This window comes from Pan troglodytes, chromosome 6 (genome assembly GCF_028858775.2).
Source record: "Pan troglodytes isolate AG18354 chromosome 6, NHGRI_mPanTro3-v2.0_pri, whole genome shotgun sequence".
Classification (NCBI taxonomy): domain Eukaryota; kingdom Metazoa; phylum Chordata; class Mammalia; order Primates; family Hominidae; genus Pan; species Pan troglodytes.
In genome coordinates, this window is record NC_072404.2 from 80,890,635 (window position 1) to 80,909,154 (window position 18,520).

Here is an 18,520-nt window from a genome sequence, read left to right on the forward strand (position 1 = left end):
ATATATGTGTGTATATATATGTGTGTATATATATACACATATGTGTGTGTGTATATATGTATGTGTGTATATATATATATATATATATATATATTTTTTTTTTTTTTTTTTTTTTTTTTTTTTAGACAGAGTCTCACTCTGTCACCCAGGCTGGAGTGCAGTGGCACAGTCTCAGCTCACTGCAATCTCTGCCTCCCAGGTTCAAGTGATTCTCATGCCTCAGCCTCCTGAAGAGCTGGGACTATAGCGTGCACCACCACTCCTGGCTAATTTTTGTATTTTTAGTAGAGATGGGGTTTTGCCATGTTGCCCAGGCTGGTCTGGAACTCCAGGCCTCAAGTGATCTGCGCTCCTCGGCCTCCCAAAGTGCTGGAATTACAGGCATGAGCCACCGCACCCTGCCCTACATATACATTTTAATTATAATATCTCTTGGATTCTTTAAAGATTTAAAAAAATTTTTTAATTCTTTAAAAAATACTTTAAAACAATTTTATTTGAAGAGTAATAACAAAACAAATCCTATTTGTGAATAAATAAACCTTGAGATCATTTATGGTTTGGCAATTCAACCTGAAAAATGAAATCAAAGCTTTTATCAAAACAAAGCATCTTTAGTGCTCTCTGTCTCACTGTCTTTTAGATGCCAAACCTTAGATTTTATGATGACTCCTCAACCGTTTAGATCTTGGTTATCTCAGAGGGATCATCAGCTTTTTAAGAAAGTTTTGAGAGAAAAGCAAGTGAAGAAAAGCATAGTCAATGCTCAACATCACGGGTCTCTCACTGAACACACCACGCCTGGTATTCTCTCACAGCGATGTCACCATTTCTACCTGCCTTGCATCGGTGAAGGTTGGGACTCGACTGGTGTTTGATCACGATGGGAAAATCATCCAGAAAACCCCCTACCCCCACCCCAGAGGGACCACAGTCAGCGTGAAGCAGTTATTTTCTACACTACCTGTGCGCCATAAGGAATTTCAAAGGAATATTAAGAAGGTACAGTAAATTAATCTTGGTTTTAAAGAGTATTGGTTAATGCACATGAGCAAAAGATTTACTAAAGATGTTTATTCTTCAGTTGATTCTCTTGCCATAATCTATTGAGAAATGCTTTATTTGCATTTCTCGTTAAAGACTTAACATTAAAGACTTAACTTTAGGGTGATTTACTTTTTTCTTTTCATCACATAGTGTTTATTAGGACTGGGCAACATAGTGAGACTCTGTTTCTATGAAAAATTAAAAAAAAAATTGACTGGGCATGGTGGCATCCACCTGTAGTTCCAGCTACTTGGGAAGCTGAAGTGGGAGATTCACTTGAGCCCAGAAACTTGAGGCTGCAGTGAGCTATGATTGCGCCACTGTATTTCAGACTGGGAGACAGAGTAAGACTCTGTCTGGAAAAATATATATACATATATATATTATTTTTATTTTTAATTTTTATCTTTTTTTGAGATGGAGTCTCACTTTGGCGCCCTGGCTGGAGTGCAGTGGGACGATCTCGATTCACTGCAACCTCCACCTCCCGAGTTTAAGCGATTCACCTGCCTCAGCCTTCTGAATAGCTGGGATTACAGGCGCGCACCACCACACCTGGCTCATTTTTGTATTTTTAGCAGAGACGGGGTTTCACCATGTGGTCCAGGCTGGCCAGGCTGGTCTCGAATTCCTGACCTCAGGTGATCCGCCCACCTCGGCCTCTCAAAGTGCTGGGATTATAGGCGTGAGCCACCATGCCTGCCTTATGTACTTATATTTTAATGAGACTATTTCTCTTGGTTTTCTGATAAATGAGTTACTGGAACCCTTATGAATCTGAATGCAAAAGAAACAGCTAAATGTTATGTAATTGTTGTGTTTAAAAACCAGATTATAAAACTATCTGTATTATATGATTACGGTTTTATAAAAACAAAACAACGGCCTAAATGTGTATAGTATAAAGGCTGGAAGAGTCAGCACTTTCATGTTCTCAGCGGTTATCCTTGGATGTGAGATCTCATGCACTTTTTGCTCTCTTCTTTGTGCCTTTCCATTTTGTATGTGTATTTTTCACAATCTAAAAAGTTACTTAAACATATGCAGCTAAAAACTTTTTTTACTCGTAAAGCATTTGGTGCTAATTTTAACTGTTCTTTTTTTAGACAGAGACTTCTCACTCTGTCGGCCAGGCTGGAGTGCAGTGGTGTGATCTTGGCTCACTGCAACCTCTACCTCCTGGGTTCAAGTGATTCTCCTGCCTCAGTCTCCCAAGTAGCTGGGATTATAGGTATGTGTCACCATGACCAGCTAATTTTTGTATTTTTAGTAGAGATAGGGTTTCACCATGTTGGCCAGGCTGGTCTTGCACCCCTGACCTCAAGTGATCTGCCTGCCTCAGCCTCCCAAAGTGCTGGGATTACAGGCATGAGCCACCACGCGTGGCCTTTTTTTTAAAGCTTTTTTGTAAGTCAGCTAGCAAGAACGCAGGAAGAAATACTAAAATCTCCCTTACCCAGCTGGGGGCTATGTCAGGTTTTATAAGCATAGGGTAATGAGTTGTGATTTGATTGGATCTTGCAATAAAGTAATGCTGGGAGGTGTGATCTGACTGGATCCTGCCATGGGGTGACAGCAAAACTCAATCTGATTGGATCCTGGCTCCTGCCATGGAGTGTCCAGTTCTTAAATCAGTCTCAGCTCTTCAGGCCGAGCTTTTAGTTTCCACTCCGTGGTTGCATGCTTGGTTACCCTGGGCATGCACAGGGTACATGCCCTTCAACCTGTGGGTCCATGGCAGTTGAAAAACAACTGACAACCTCATTACATAAAAGTTGAACTGAGCCGGGTGCAGTGACTCACGCCTGTAATCCCAGCACTTTGGGAGGCCAAGGCAGGTGGAGGTCAGGACTTCAAGACCAGCCTGGCCAAAATGGTAAAACCCCGTCTCTACTAAACATATAAATATTAGCCAGGTGTGGTGGTGCACCCTTATAATCCCAGCTATCTGGAGGCTGAGGCAGCAGAATCACTTGAACCTAGGAGGTGGAGGTTGCAGTGAGCTGAGTTCATACCATTGCACTCCAGCCTGGGTGACAAGAGCGAAACTCCGTCAAAAAAAAAAAGTTGAACCAGATTTGGTCTGATGCAGTTACAGATCTACAAACCTCACCCCCACCCTCCTGCCAACACCTTCCACTCCTCATTCTTGAGGGATTAGGGATGGAGGTCATGCTTCTGCTTCGACTTCATGCTGAGCAGGGCACTGAGTCCCCTAAAGTGAAAGGAATGAAACTCTTGGGCTTCTGAGTTCAAATGAGTTCTGGGGTCACCCGGAGTAGCTTGAAAGGCTGGTATTGTTGTAATACAAGCTGAAGGTGGAAGTGTTGGAGCCTGGAGGACAAACAGCTCACCATCCATTTAAATAAATAGGACCAAAAAGTAACAGAACAGTGGCCACGTGGGGCCCCAACAGAGGAAGAAACCAGGTGAGGTGCGGTATAGTGGACTCGACTGCCTTCTAAATCTCAGTTGTTGGCCGGGTGCAGTGGCTCACGCCTGCAATTCCAGCAAAAGAAGAGCCGAGGCAGGGTGATCACGAGGTCAGGAGTTCAAGACCAGCCTGGCAAACATGGTGAAGCCCTGTCTCTACTAAAAATACAAAAATTAGCTAGGCATGGTGGCATGTGCTGTAGTCCCAGCTACTCGGGAGGCTGAGGCAGGAGAATCGCTTGAACCCGGGAGGCAGAGGTTGCAGTGAGCCGAGATTGTGCCACTGCACTCCAGCCTAGGTAACAGAGCAGGACTCCATCTCAGTCAATCAATCAATCAATCAATCTCAGTGGTTGAACTACCCTTGACATGGTTCAGCTCTGTATCCACACCCAAATCTCATGTCAAATTGTAATTCCCAGTGTTGTGGGAGGGACCTGGTGGGAGGTGATTGGCTCTTGGGGGCCGACTTCCCCCTTCCCGTTCTCGTGATATTGAGTGAGCGCTTGTGGGATCTGGTTGTTTAAAAGCGTGCAGCCCTCCCACTTCACTCTCTCTGTCTCTCCTGCTCCAACATGGCCAGACGTGCCTGCTTCCCCTTCGCCTTCTGCCGTGATTGTCAGTTTCCTGAGGCCTCCCCAGCCATGCTTCCTGTACAGCCTGCAGAACTGTGAGTCAATTAAACCTCTTTTCTTCATAAATTACCCAGTTTCTCATAGTTCTTTATATCAGTGTGAAAACAGACTAATGGCCCTTCTGGTTGAAGGAATGCAGCCATTCTGCTTGTTTGACTATGTCCTTTCTATTCATCTGTATTTCCTGGGAGGTGTTTATCCAAGTGCAATAGGAGGTATTGGTGACCGCACAGTCCCCTCAGTGTTCTGCTAGTAAATAGTTGAAGGTTGATCATTGATCTCCTGCGTTTTCAGTCTGGCATGGAAAAGCCCCCGTGCAACTGGTAAAGATATCAAGAAGCACCAGGAGGTATCTAAATCCACCAGGAGCCATAGGCATCACGTCGACGTCCATTTACCAGTCTTCCCTGGCAAGATTCTTCTGAATTGTGCTGCCTTGACCAAAAGAGGTATGGGAGGGGCTGGGCGCAGTGGCTTGTGCCTGTAATCCCAACATTTTGGGAAACCAATTCAGGTGGATCATTAGAGGTCAGGGGTTCAAGACCATCCTGGCCAACATGGTGACATCCCATCTCTACTAAAAATACAATAAGTTAGCTGGGTTTGGTGTTCGGTGCCTGTAATCCCAGCTACTCGAGAGGCTGAGGCAGGATAATCGCTTGAACCTGGGAGGAGGAGGTGGCAGTGAGCTGAGATCGTGCCATTGCACTCCAGCGTGGGCAGCAAGAGTGAAACGTCGTCTCAAAAAATAAAACAAAAGTCCGGGTGTGATGGCTCACACCTGTAATCCCAGCACTTTGGGAGGCCAAGACGGGTGGATCACGAGGTCAGGAGTTCAAGACCAGCCTGGCCTAGGTGGTGAAACCCTGTCTCTACTAAAAATACAAATATTAGCTGGGCATGGTGGCATGCACCTGTAATCTCAGCTACTCAGAAGTCTGATGCAGGAGAATTGCTAAAACCCAGGAGGGAGAGGTTACATTGAGCCGAGATTGCACCACTGCACTCTAGCCTGGGCGACAGAGCAAGACTCCGTCTCGAAAGAAAGAAAGAGAAAGGAAATTCCCCAGGGAAGTACCTCGGCTTATTTCATAAACAGGTACTGAAGGAAGCAGAGGCATATGGAGGACTTCCCCAACTCATGCAGCTATTTGGGCCGTGGCACCTGAAATTTATTATTTCAGAGTCACCCCTTTGATGACCTTGGCAGTGAACTGCAGTCATCTGTTTAGGCCTCTCCATGGCCCACGTCAATGCCGGTATTTCTGTTTGTTGCACATTTGATTTCCTTGCTGTTGGCATTTAGAAGGTCCCCCGTTTCCCAGATCACACCATGGGCATGGACCACAGAGATTGCATCTTGTGAGTCTGTAGAAATGGTCAAGGCCTTGTCCTCTCTTAGGTCCAGAGCTCAGGTTAATGCAGATTTTCCCGGCCATCTGTGCTGAAGTCCCTGTGGGGAGGCTCCTGGCTGGTTTCCTGTAGGTAGACAGCTACACATCCTGCCCTTCATTGGCTTCTTTTCATGAAGCTCCTGCCATCTACAAAACGTGTCTCCCTTCTTGAATCACATCTCTGTTATTGAAACTCTAGAAGTCGACCGGGCATGGTGGCTATGCCTATAATCCCAGCATTTTGGGATTGCAAGGCGGGTGGATCACCTGAGGTCAGGAGTTCAAGACCAGCCTGGCCAACATGGCGAAACCCCGTCTCTAATACAAATACAAAAATTAGCCAAGCATGGTGGCCACTGTACTCCAGCCTGGGCGACAGAGCAAGACTCCGTCTCAAAAAAAAAAAAAAAAAAAAAAAAAAAAGAGAAAGAAAGTATCATGCTTTTCTGCATTCTGTGAATTGTTTTAGTGAGTTATCGAACTTGAGGGCATGGTGGGAACCTCCAAATTTGCAGCCAGTTGGTGAGAAGTACATGTGGTCTGAGGACACCCAAGCCTGCAGGTGTGTCTAAAGCGAGGGCAGCCTACTGGGGGCTGGTGGCCTTAACCTGTGGCATTTGAGGTAACATCAGGGAGTTGACATCAGAATTGCATCACATAGGCTGGGCGCGGTGGCTCACGCCTGTAATCCTAGCACTTTGGGAGGCCAAGGCAGGCAGATCACGAGGTCAGGAGATCGAGACCATCCTGGCTAACACAGTGAAACCCCATCTCTACTAAAAATACAAAAAATTAGCCAGGCATGGTGGCGGGCACCTGTAGTCCCAGCTACTCGGGAGGCTGAGGCAGGAGAATGGCGTGAACCCAAGAGGCGGAGCTTGAATTGAGCCAAGATCACGCCACCGCACTCCAGCCTGGGTGACAGAGCGAGACTCCATCCCCCTCCCCCCCCCAAAAAAAGATAAAAAACAGAATTGTGTCACACAGGCCAGATGCAGTGGCTCATGCTTATAATCCCAGCAATTTGAAAGGCAAGGTAACAGGATCGCTTGAGCTTGAGTCTGAGGCCGCAGTGAGCTATGACCACACCACTGCACCTCAGTCTGGGTGACAGCGCAAGACCCCAACTCCAAAAAGAAAAGAGAAAAGTCACAAAGAATTGCATGGCAGAGTGCCTGTCTTTCACAGCTTTAACTGCTGCAGGAACTTTCTTTTTTTTTTTTTTTTTGAGAGGGGGTGAGGAGACGCAATCTCTGCTAGTGATTCTCCTGCCTCAGCCTCCCAAATAGCTGGGATTATAGGCGTGCACCACCACGCCTGCCTAATTTTTGTATTTTTAGTAGAGACAGGGTTTCTCCATGTTGGCCAGGCTGGTCTCAAACTCCTGCTGGGATCATGGGCGTGAGCCACCACGCCCGGCCACCTTTAGAGTTTTCTTACCACCTGGTTTTCCTCTCTCAATATCTTTCTCTCATTTCCTGCCTTAAAACTCTAGCTTGGCATCTGGGCGCAGTAGCTCATGCCTGTAATCCCAGCACTTTGGGAGGCCGAGGTGGGTGGATCACTTGAAGTCAGGAGTTCGAGACCAGCCTGGCCAACATGGTGAAACCTTGTCTCTACTATTTTTACAAAAGTTAGTCGGACGTACAGACGGGTGCCTGTAGTCCCAGCTACTTGGGAGGCTGAGGCAGGAGAATTTGTTTGAACCCAGAGGTGAAAGTTGCAGGGAGCCGAGGTTGTGCCACTGCACTCCAGCCTGGGAGACAGAGCAAGACTCTGTCTCCAAAACAAACAAACAAACAAACAAAAAACCCTGTAGCTTGGGATCAGCCTTCTCTTCTATTGTTTTTCTTTAAAAAATAAAAATTAAAAATAGATGTAGATGCTATGTTGCTGAGGCTGGCCTCAAACTCCTGGCTTCAGGTGATCCTCCCGCCATGACCTGCAAAACTGCAGGGATTGTAGGTATGAGCACTGCACCCAGCCTTATGGTTTTTTCTACATAAAAAACAGCACAGGATTATCTTCCAGAGCTAATAAATATGTTCAAATAACCACAACCCCATTAAGGAAAAATATCACTGGGCAGCAAATAATCAATCCAGACCAATATGATCACAATTGCTGTGAAGGTGAGAAAAGTTCATTTTTATTATGTTTCCCCAAGAGACGCACTCTATTGTTCTCTTGAAAACACACAGCTCATGTCCTCCTTTAGAACACACATCCTCTTTAAAGTAACATACAAACATGCCAAAACAAGGTAAAAAATTACATCTGAATTCTCACATTTCAAACATATATGAAATATCAAATAAAAATTTATTTTTACAAGAATTTAGGGGAACTACTACATAGCTATAAATGTAATATATATGTTAACTAAGTATCATAGATAAAAACCATGCTCCCTTCAGCAGCACGTGTAATAATAGATACCAAGATTGAAAGGTAAAAGATTTAGGATGAAAAGAATTCTCTCTTAAAAAGGAAAACAAAATTATATGTATGTGTATACAACAGTTATAACACCCATCACACAGCTTTATAGAAACAGCATCTATTCAAAAATACCAGTATTTCCAAAATATTTAAAATAATATTGAAAGTAATAATATTTAAATAAATAAATATATTTAATAAATATTTCAATAAATAAAATAATATTTAAATAATTCTATATCCATGTTTTTCAAAATAAACCAATAAAATAGATAGTATATATTAGACGTGTTAGTATGTATATCTGAGACATGTTAAAAATCACAACTGAATTCTCACAATTCAGTCACAAACCTAAACAGCAAATAAAAATTTCTATCACCAGAATTATGTTTTTTTCTGGTGGGGAACTACCAATAGCTATAAATAGAAGAGATTATTATGGAAGTATCATAGATAAAAAGAGTGCTCACTTCAGGAGCACATATAATAATACAGAAACAAATTTAAAGATAATAAAATATTTAGGATAAAAAGAATTGTCTCTTAAAAATGAAAAGAAAATTATCTTTATGTATATATAACAACTATAACTCTCATCAAAAAACTACAGGAACAGCATGTTTTCAAAAGTACAACAATTTCCAAACTATTTGAAATAAATCTATGAATAATTCAATGGCCAACATTTCCCAAACAAACCAATAAAATGCAGAGTGTGCATGAAGCTATCTGTTACAATCTGTGGCACTGATATTTCACAAAAGAATTCTGTGCCAATCTGAGCCCCTGCATTGTGCCTTCAAATGCTCCTGGACCGTGGCAATCAAGTCCGTAAGAAAGAGGACCTCCAGGTTCTGCCCTAGGGAGGTTGGAATTCAGCAATATAAAAAGGGTGGTGGTACCGCAGGAAAGGATGGAACTGGAAACACTCCTGGTTTCTTACTTTTCTCCAAGGACTCCTAGAAGGACCCCACCCCCCTCCCCCCACCCCTGCTCCTAGGAGGACAACGTGATGACTGTATTGAGCTCCATCAAGAATGGTCCAGGTTCTTCTAGATGATGTGCACAAATGGTTCCTCTCCTCCTTCCTGGTGTCTGCCATTAGCATTGGAATAAAGTTCCTGCTGAAAATCCACATCTCCCCTGGGTCCGGTGTTCTGGAAGTGAGAGAGACAATGTCACACTTCAAGGAGGCAGCTCTCTAGACAGGAAGGTTATTCACGTCTCATGTCAAGTCTAGAGTTCAGAGCAATTGAGAAATGCAATTTTATCTGCTGCCTTTCATTCTATACCCTGCTTCTGAACCATCGTGTTCAACTGTGAAACTCACACTTTGGTGACCACGACTCCAAAACTCACTTAATACACCCAAGGTCAGCCCCAGTGATCTGCTTCATAGCAAGGACTTTGGGTGGGTCTGCCCAGGGAGTAGGGCACCCTCAGAGAATGTGGCTTTGGACTTCATCACAGCTGGGGCCTTTTGTGTCACTTAAGATCCAGACTTGTAACCATGCTAGATGTGTTTGTAATGTGACAACATCACGAACCACGAGTCCAGAAGCCTAATCCTTAATCCTACCTCCTCATGATGAAGTCTCATGCTCTGTGCTCAATGTGGTTAGCTGGACAAGAGGTAAACCAAAGCTTCACTGAACCCTCGACCCAAATCGGTAACTCAAGTGCGTCAATCATAATGAACCTCCCCAAACTCAGTATTTATGATTATTTTTGAGGCAGGGTCTCACTCTGTCGCCCAGACTGGAGTGCAGTGGCAGGATCAGGGCTCCGTGCGGCCCCGACCTTCCAGGCTCCAGCGATCCTCCCGCCTCAGCCTCCTGAGTAGTTGGGAGTAGAGGTGCGTCCCACATCGCCTGGCTAATTTTTGTATTTTTGTGGAGAGGGGATCTCGCCACGTTGCCCAGGCTTGAAGCCGGATCAAGCAATTGGGTTCTTCGGATGTCCGAAATAGACCCCAATATTCTGCCTTTACCCCGGAGGATGCAGATGTACCTTCTCTCAGGCCGATGTCCTCAGGCCTCCACAGTCCCTGGAGCTCTAGGAAAGGCGAGCGCGATCTCGCGCCCACACCCAGTGCTCTGGGTCATAAGCCTGGATCTGGAAAAACAAACGCCCTTTGAGAAGACGGGGACTCGCCAGGTTACCCCTCTCTCCCCTCGTCCAGCCTCCAGCCCACCCAATTCCTCCCCACCTCCTCCACCTCCCCAGGCCCCACTCACCTCCTCCAACTCCTCCGGGGAAACCCAAGCCCTGCCACTCATGGAACAGAAGAAGTGGAACCGACGTTTCTGGAACAGGACTATCTGAGAGCGGTTCTTCCTGGCCCTCGGGTTCATGCAACGGCGTAACTGGAACCGACGCTTACGGACCAAGGGTATGCGAAAGCGTTTCTTCCTGGCCCTCGGGTTCATGGAACGGCCTAACTGGAACCAACGCTTACGGAGCAAGGGTATGCGAGAGCGGTTCTTCCCATACAGGAAGTGGAAGATGTTTTCTTTGGAGTCCTCGTCGTCCTCCTCCATGTCATTGGCCAGGTAGCTGAGGACAGAAATCAGGTTGCTGCTCAGGGGCACCACCAGGAGAGGCCTCCGGCTGAGGTCAGCTTCCCAGAGAGGAAGGTAAGGGACCGTCCCTAGCTCAGGACTGGCACCCACCCTGCAGAGAGCCATGCCTTCCTCAGGAGGGCTCTGCTGGACAGAGACCTGATCAAGGGCGTCTTCCACTCCTTCAGGATGGAGACAAAAACCCAACTGGTGGCCGAGAGTGGTGGCTTACGCCTGGAATCCCAGCACATTGGGAGGCCAAAGCAGGAGGATCACTTGAGGCCAGGAGTTTGAGACGGGCCTGGGCAACATAGCAAGACCCTCGTCTCTATTAAAAATAGAAGAAATATGCCAGACGCGGTGGCTCATGCCTGTAATCCCAGCACTTTAGAAGGCTGAAGCAGGTGGATCGCTTGAGACCAGGAGTTGGAGACCAGCCTGGTCAACACGGAGAAACCCCATCTCTACTAAAAATACAAAAATCAGCCTGGTGCGGTGGCACACCCGTTAGGCCTAGCTACTCAGGAGGCTGAAGCATAAGAATTGTGTGAACCCAGGAGGCGGAGGTTGCAGTGGGTTGAGATTGGGCCACTCCATTCCAGCCTGAGAGGCAGAGCAAGACTCTGTCTCAATAAACAGACAAACAAACAAACTGTCCAGGTGTGGTGGCACAGCCCTGTAGTTGGAGCTAATAAAGAAGCTGAGGTGGGAGGATCGCTTGAGCCCAGGATATGGAGGCTGCGGTGAGCTATGATCTCACCACTGCACTCCAGCTTGGGGGACAGGGCAAGTCTGTCTCAAAAAAATAAAAGCAATTGAATACATTGATATTTTGCCAGGACCCTGCCTTCTACAGGCATCTAGTCTAATGGGACTGGGAGTAATCAAGGCAGATGACCTAATCCCAGTGTCCAGGATGTAACTAGAGAGCTACGGGCATGCAGAAGTTGGAAGATGAGGGAAGGCATCACAGAGGCTGTGGGGTGAACTGACTTCAAGGAATGGGTCCTTCCCTTCAGAGCCACATGTGTGCGGGACACCCAGACAGAAAACACAAATGCAAAGTCAAGTGGAGGGCATTTGGAAGGAGCAGTGAAGCCGAGCCAGGAAATACCAAGATGGTGAGCCAGTGTGGTTGTAGAGATTGTAGAGAGGGTAGAATTGGCACTGTGGACCCTGGCCTCGATAGAGAAAGGCATCAGCTAAGGAAGTTGTTCAGGTGGGCAGTGAGGTTGTGGTGCTTTGGAAAGATGTTCAGGCTGCACTAGGAAGCCCACTGGCTTGGGGAGAGACTCCAGGAGACCCCAGCGGGGAGCATTTGACAGTGGATTCGAGTGATGCGAGGGGGACCTGAACTGTGGCCTCTGTCATGGGAACCCAGAGGAGGTCGATGGCGTTTGTGGTTGATGTGGGAAGGAGAGAGAGAGAAGAACCAGAAACGTCTGCTTGCTGGAGGAAGTGGCATGTCCGCTCCTCCACTCCTTTTCTTTTCCCCTTAGGAGCGGTTTATGGTTCCTTTTGTTTTATTCTTTTATTTGTACACTGGCATTGGAGTTTTTTTTTTGGCTTTTTTTTTTTTTGAGAAAAAGTCTCACTCTGTCACCCAGGCTGGAGTGCGGTGGTTCGACCTTAGCTTACTGCAACCTCCACCTCCTGGGTTCAAAGGGTTCTCTTGCCTCAGCCTCCCGAGTAGCTGGGATTACAGATGCACTCCACCACGCCCAGCTAATTTTTCTATTTTTAGTAGAGACAGGGTTTGGCCATGTTGGCCAGGCTGGTCTCGAACTGCTGACCTCAGGTGATCCGCCTGCCTCGGCCTCCCAAAGTGCTGGGATTACAGGCGTATGCCAGTGTGCCCAGCCTGAGTTTCTGTTTAGAAACAACAGTCTATGATAGTATAATCCTCTCTTTTTTGTACACAGAGTAAAGAGGACAAATAGGTGAAAGAATAAATGAAAGGCTGAAATCCCACTTCCCCCGCTGTCCCAGGGCATTGGATATTGACGGATAGGAGGCAGCAAACCACTCACAGAGCCAGGAAGAAATGAATGCGTTGGTATAGCCAGGAGGGGAAGCCGGCCCGGCTGAAATACGCTATGACCATAGCCAGGAGATACTGATGGAGAGAAAGGAACACAGAGAGGGAGAGGTCACATCTTGGAAGAGGAAGATTGTGGAGAGGGGGAATGAGGGTCTGGGGAGGGGCTGCCCATCAGAGAAGGGACCTCAGTGTTGGGGTGACTGTACTCATTTGGAAATTGCGGGATGGAGGGGTATTCGAAGGTCGGATGCAAACCCAAGAAGCCAGAGGAAGGGTTTTGGGTGATGCTCCCAGGATGGTGGGCTCCGATGGTATCTTTGGAGGGGGTGTGTCTAGGTCGGCTGGTGTCAGGAGGGTCATTTGTGTGCCAGGCAGAGAACTGTCCCAAAGAGCTGAGAGTAGAGGGGCCAGGAGCTTCAGGGCTGTGGCCAGACTGTGGCCCAGAGCTCAGATCCCAAAGGACCCATAGGAGAGGCAGGGGCCACTCATTCACTCTGCAAGAGACCAGCAGAATCCTGAGGGAGATGCTGACAAATCATAAAAAGACCAAGAATAGCCGGGAGTGGCGGCTCAAGCCTGTGATCCCAGTACTTTGAGAGGTGGAGACAGGAGGATCATGTGAGCCCAACAGTTCGAGAACAACCTGGGCAACATAGTGAGACCCTGTTTCTACAAACATTTCAAAAATTAGTTGAGCATGGTGGCATGTGCCTACTCCGAGCTCCTCAGGAGGCTGAGGAAAGAAGATTGCTTGAGCCCAGGAATTAGAGGCTGCAATGAGCTATGATCATGCCACTGCACTCCATCCTGGGGAGCAGAGCTAGACTCTGTCTCACAAAAAAAAAATTTGTGGGTGCCAAGACTCAAGACCATGGGAGCTGGTCGGGCACAGTGGCTGACGTCTATAATCTCAGCACTTTGGGAGGCCAAGGCGGGTGGATCGCCTGAGGTCAGGTGTTCAGGACCAACCTGGCCAACATGGCAAAAGCCCGTTTCTACTAAAAACACAAAAATTAGCCAGGCGTGGTGGTTCATGTCTGTAATCCCAGCTGCTTGGAGGCTGAGGCAGGAGAATCGCTTGAACCCGGGAGGCATCGGCTGCAGTGAGTCAAGATCGAGACACTGCCCTCCAGCCTGGGCAACAGAGCAAGACTCTGTCTCACAAAAAAAAAAAAAAAAAAAAAAAAGACTGTAGGAGCATCTGGTGGGAGGTGGTGGAGGGAGAACTGTGGGTTTGGAAGCTGCGCCGTCCCCCCAACCATGCGTTGGAACAGGCACAGTTACATGGAGAACAACCTTACCTTGTCCGACACCCTCAGATCTTTGTCCCAGGCCAGGAATCTTTTAATGACAGGATCCTCTGTGATTAGAGAGCAGATGTCAGTGTGAGAAGCAGGACAGGGTTTCCGTGGGAGCAGCAGGGCAGCGAGGAGAAGTGTGCCTCCCGGGGGGAAGTCTCAGGATTGTGGCCGCGGGTGAGGTGGATGGGAGAGGGGAGAATGACTTTCACTGGGCAAGGGAGAGAGGCTCCTGCTCTGAGACTCCCCTGAGAAGAGGCCGAAGGAGGCCCTGGGTGTGAGAATCTACAGGATGTAGAGCTGGGAATCAGCCAGGACCCCCTCCAGCAGACACGGAGGGACCACTGCAGAGTCATAAAGGAATTCCCATCATTTCCTCATGAGACAGTCACATCAGGGTGTGACCATGGCCTTGGTATCCCCCACTATGGATGGAGACACTTAGGTTTAGAAAAGTCAGTAAGAGACATTAAATTTCAGAGGGCACAGCTGAAACCGCTTTCTTTGTTTATTGATTTTGTTTTTCTTGGATTTTTATTTTTATTTATTTATTAATTTATTTTGAGACAGAGTCTTGCTCTGTGGGCCAGGCTGGAATGCAGTGGCCTGATCTTGGCTCGCTGCAACCTCTGCCTCCCGGGTTTAAGCGATTCTCCTGTCTCAGCCTCCCGAGTAGCTGGGATTACATGCATGAGCTACTGTGCCCAGCCTTGGTTTTTCTTTTGAGACAGGGTTTTGCTCTGTCACCCAGGCTGGAGTGCAGTGGTGTAGTCATAGCTCACTGCAGCCTCAAAGTCCTGAGTTCAAGCAATCATCTTGCCTCAGCCTCCCAACGTGCTGGGATCTCAGGCGGGAGCCACCGCGCCTGGCCCGAAACCAAGCTTTCTTATCCCAAGCGCTGACCTTTATCAAGTTGACCTAATCCTTTATCATCTCCTAAGTGTCCCTCATGAGTGATCACTTCACATTCCTCCCACATGGAGAGCTCACCCACTGGGGCATATTTTTCCCATTGGAAAAGTGTGGTTATTGGAAGTTTCCTGTTTTTGGAAAGAACAGGATTGGAGGTGCTCTCTGGGGTGTCTTCCTACCAAGCAGCCTGTTGAAGACCTCGTGGTGCTCAGGGAGCACGAGCGACACTCGCCGTCGCTTCAGCTTCATCTTGAGGCCACACAGCATCTCCGCCACCCAGATCTCCTCAGGCTCAGGGGCGAGCACCTTCCGTGGCTCCTCCAACGACTCCTCAGATTCGTCCCACCACTCCATCTTCCTTTTCCAGCAAAAGGACCTATGCGGGGGGCTGGGATCTACCCCAGGGGCTGAGTAAAGAAACCAGGCCACGGTGTAATGCTTCTGCAGTTGATCACACTAGAGCCCGACCCAAAACCCCAAACCACTCTCCATCCTCCCCAGCCTCGCAGACTGCTGGCTTCTCCAAGCCATCTTTCCTTCTGTCTGTCTCCTCTGCTGAGCTCCGTGTGCCGCTCCTTCTCCTCCCCATTCTCCCGTTTCTCTGTCCTCAGAACACTTCCTCATATCCTTCCCTGGTCCCTGGCTGAGTCCCTTTTTTTTTTTTTTTTTTTTTTTTTTTTGTTGTTGTTGTTGTTGTTGTTGAGAAACAGTCTTGCTTTGTGGCCTAGGCTGGAGTGTGGTGGTGCGATCTTGGCTCACTGCAACCTCCGCCTCCTGGGTTCCAGTGATTCTCCTGCCTAAGCCTCCCAAGTAGCTGGGATTACAGGTGCCCACCAGAACGCCCAGCTCATTTTTGTGCTTCTAGAAGAGACAGGGTTTCACCATGTTGGCCAGGCTGGTCTCCAACTCCTGGCCTCAAGTGATCTGCCTGCCTGGCCTCCCAAAGTGCTGGGATTGCAGGTGTGAGCCACTGCACCCTGCCTCAGTACCTCCATTCTTCCCACACACCCTCCTCATGTGCTCCTTCCTGACTTCTGGGCCCTTCCTTCTTTTTTTTTTGAGACAGCGTCTTACTCTCTCACCCAGAATGGAATGCAGTGGCGCTATCTTGGCTCAAAGCAACCTCTTCCACCTGTGTTCAAGCGATTATCCTGTCTCAGCCTCCTGAGTAGCTGGGATAACAGGCATGCCTGGCTAATTTTTGTATTGTTAGTATAAATGAGGTTTCGCTATATTGGTCTGGTTGGTCTCGAACAACTGACCTCAAGTGATCCACCCATCTCAGCCTCCCAAAGTAATGGGATTACAGGCATGAGCTACCACACCCGGCCTTCATTTTTCTTTTGACACAGGGTTTTGCTCTGTCACCCAGGCTGGAGTGCAGTGGTGCAGTCATAGCTCACTGCAGCCTCAAAGTCCTGAGTTCAAGCAATCCTCTTGCCTCAGCCTCCCAACGTGCTAGGATCTCAGGCGTGAGCCACTGCACCTGGCCCGAAACCAAGCTTTCTCATCCCAAGCGCCAAACTTTATCAAGTCTAGCCTAGTCCTCTATCGTCTCCTAAGTGTCCCTCATGAGTGATCACTTCTGAGTCCTCCTGCGTGGAGGGCTCACCCATTGGGGGCGTATCTTTCCCATTGGAAAAGTGTGGTTATTGGAAGTTTCCTCTTTTTAGAAAGAACAGGATTGGAGGTGCTCTCTGGGGTGTCCTCCTACCAAGCTGACTGTTGAAGTCCTTGTGGTGCTCAGGGAGGAAGGATGACACTTGCTGTTGCTTCAGCTTCATCGTGAGCCCACACATCGTCTCCACTACCCAGGTCTCCTCAGGCTCAGGGGCGAGCTCCTTCTCCGGCTGCTCCGCAGATTCATCTGACCACTCCCTCTTCCTTTTCCAGCCAAGGGACCTACATGGGGGGCTGGGATCTACCCCAGGGGCTGAGTAAAGAAACCAGGCCACCGTGTAATGCTTCTGCATCTGATCACCTTAGACCCCGACCCCAAACCCCAAACCACTCTCCACCCTCCCCAGACTCGCAGACTGCTTTCTTCTCTAAGCCATCTTTCTGAGTTTCTCCTCTGCTCAACCCCATGTGCCGCTCCTTCCCCTCCCCATTCTTCTCTCTCTCTGTCCTCCGAACACTGCTTCATGTCCTTCCCTGGTCCCTGGCTCTCTGAGTCCCTCCTTTTTTGTTTTGTTTTGTTTTGACACAGAATCTTGCTTTGTCACCCAGGCTGGAGTGTAGTGGTGCAATCTCAGCTCACTGCAACATCCATTTCCTGGATTCCATTTATTCTTCTGCCTCAGCCTCTCAGGTAGCTGGGATTACAGGTGCCTGCCATAATGCCCAGCTCAATTTTGTACTTTTAGTAGAGACAGGGTTTCACCATGTTGGCCAGGCTGGTCTCAAACTCCTGGCCTCAAGTGATCCGCCTGCCTTGGCCTCCCAAAGTTCTGGGATTACAGGTGTGAGCCACCGCACCCAGCCTGAATTTCTCCATTCTTCCCACACAGCCTCCTCAGGTTCTCCTTCCTGACCGCTGACCCTTCTTTTCTTTTCTTTTCTTTTCTTTTTTCTGGAGTGCAGTAGTGTGATCTCAGCTCACTGCAACCTCTTCCTCCCAGTCTCAAGTGATTCTCCTGTCTCAGCCTCCTGAGTAGCTGGGATTACAGGTGTGCACCACTACCACTTGGCTAATTTTTATACTTTTAGTAGAGATGAGGTTTCACCATATTGGCCAGGCTGGCCTTCAACTCCTGACCTCAGGTGATCCACCTGCCTCGGCCTCCCAAAGTGCTGGGGTTACAGGCGTGAGCCACCGCACCCGGCCCCCTTCCTTCGTCTTAGTCAATCCTATCCCACCTCTTCTTCCACCAGTCCCCTCACCTGATGGTCCCAACGCTTCATCATCCACCACCTCCTGGAGGGGGTACCCCGAGGTGCTCCGCTGGGGACTCTGCTCATTCTGGGGGTGCGGTTGACGGCTGGTCATGATCTTTCCTGTAATCTGTCCCCTCTTCGGAACCTAGTCTCCGTTCTGTCCATGGCCTTCTTCTGGACACTGCTCGGATCCAGAAGAGTATGTTATCAATTCTCAAGCCTAGGAGAAGTCAGGAGTGGAGAACAGCTCTGAGAAGATACTGTTGTCCAACTGATCTCCAGGCACCACGGAGTCCGGTCCCTCCAATCAGGAAGGTCGGAATCTCTGATGTCATGGCTCATGCCAACCTGGCAACCAGTTTGTAAAAAAACACTTGTAACTGCCATTCTGATCTCTTGTCCTGGAGATCCTGGGTGAATGGTATCTCCTGCCACTGTCCCAACCTCAGACCATTGTCCAAAAGCATCTTCAGGGACTCCACATCCCTCTGTTCCCTGTCCCAGCAGAGGCTTTGTCCTCTCCACTCAAAGCCTGATGCATGTTGGGGTCTCTTCGTCTCTGCACATGCCCATTTCAGAGTCCAGTCTGGTGGGAGAGGGAACAGAGTGGGAAAGAAAACTAGGGTAAGCAGAAACGATGAAACCTTCTAAGAGTGAGATTATCATGTACAAGAGTGAGATTATCATGTACAAGAGATCCCAGGAATACTGACTTGATGAAAAAGTCACATGAGAGCACTCAGTTTGGCAGAGCTTTTCTGCCGAATGTTTACTCACATTCACTGTCCGAGATTCTGTACTGGGGGTACACACGTCCTCTGCCCTAAGGCAATTTTGAGTCCAAGAGACATTTTGAGGCCTAAAAATCATAGGAAAC

General features: G+C 48.1%; 1 protein-coding gene and 1 pseudogene across 19 annotated transcripts in view; one reads left to right on the forward strand and one right to left on the reverse strand.

Moving 5' to 3' along the window:
• The window catches only part of LOC750858 (putative postmeiotic segregation increased 2-like protein 3), an 82,296-nt gene that overhangs the window by 16,352 nt on the left and 47,424 nt on the right, over positions 1-18,520 (forward strand). For 7 of the 19 annotated variants that reach the window (XM_063814456.1, XM_054655727.2, XM_054655735.2 and 4 more), the window contains exons 9-11: positions 819-1,002; positions 4,064-4,150; positions 4,410-4,564. In XM_063814456.1, the coding sequence (XP_063670526.1) occupies positions 819-1,002; positions 4,064-4,096 (217 nt within the window). In that variant the 3' untranslated portion in view covers positions 4,097-4,150; positions 4,410-4,564. Of the gene's footprint in view, positions 1-643; positions 1,003-2,153; positions 2,279-4,063; positions 4,151-4,409; positions 4,565-8,908; positions 8,985-10,180; positions 15,203-16,439; positions 16,563-18,520 lie in introns of those variants that run through there. The other 12 variants (XM_063814458.1, XM_054655729.2, XM_054655734.2 and 9 more) reach the window with 9 other exon arrangements.
• LOC747243 (speedy protein E5-like) lies at positions 9,986-17,810 on the reverse strand (annotated as a pseudogene).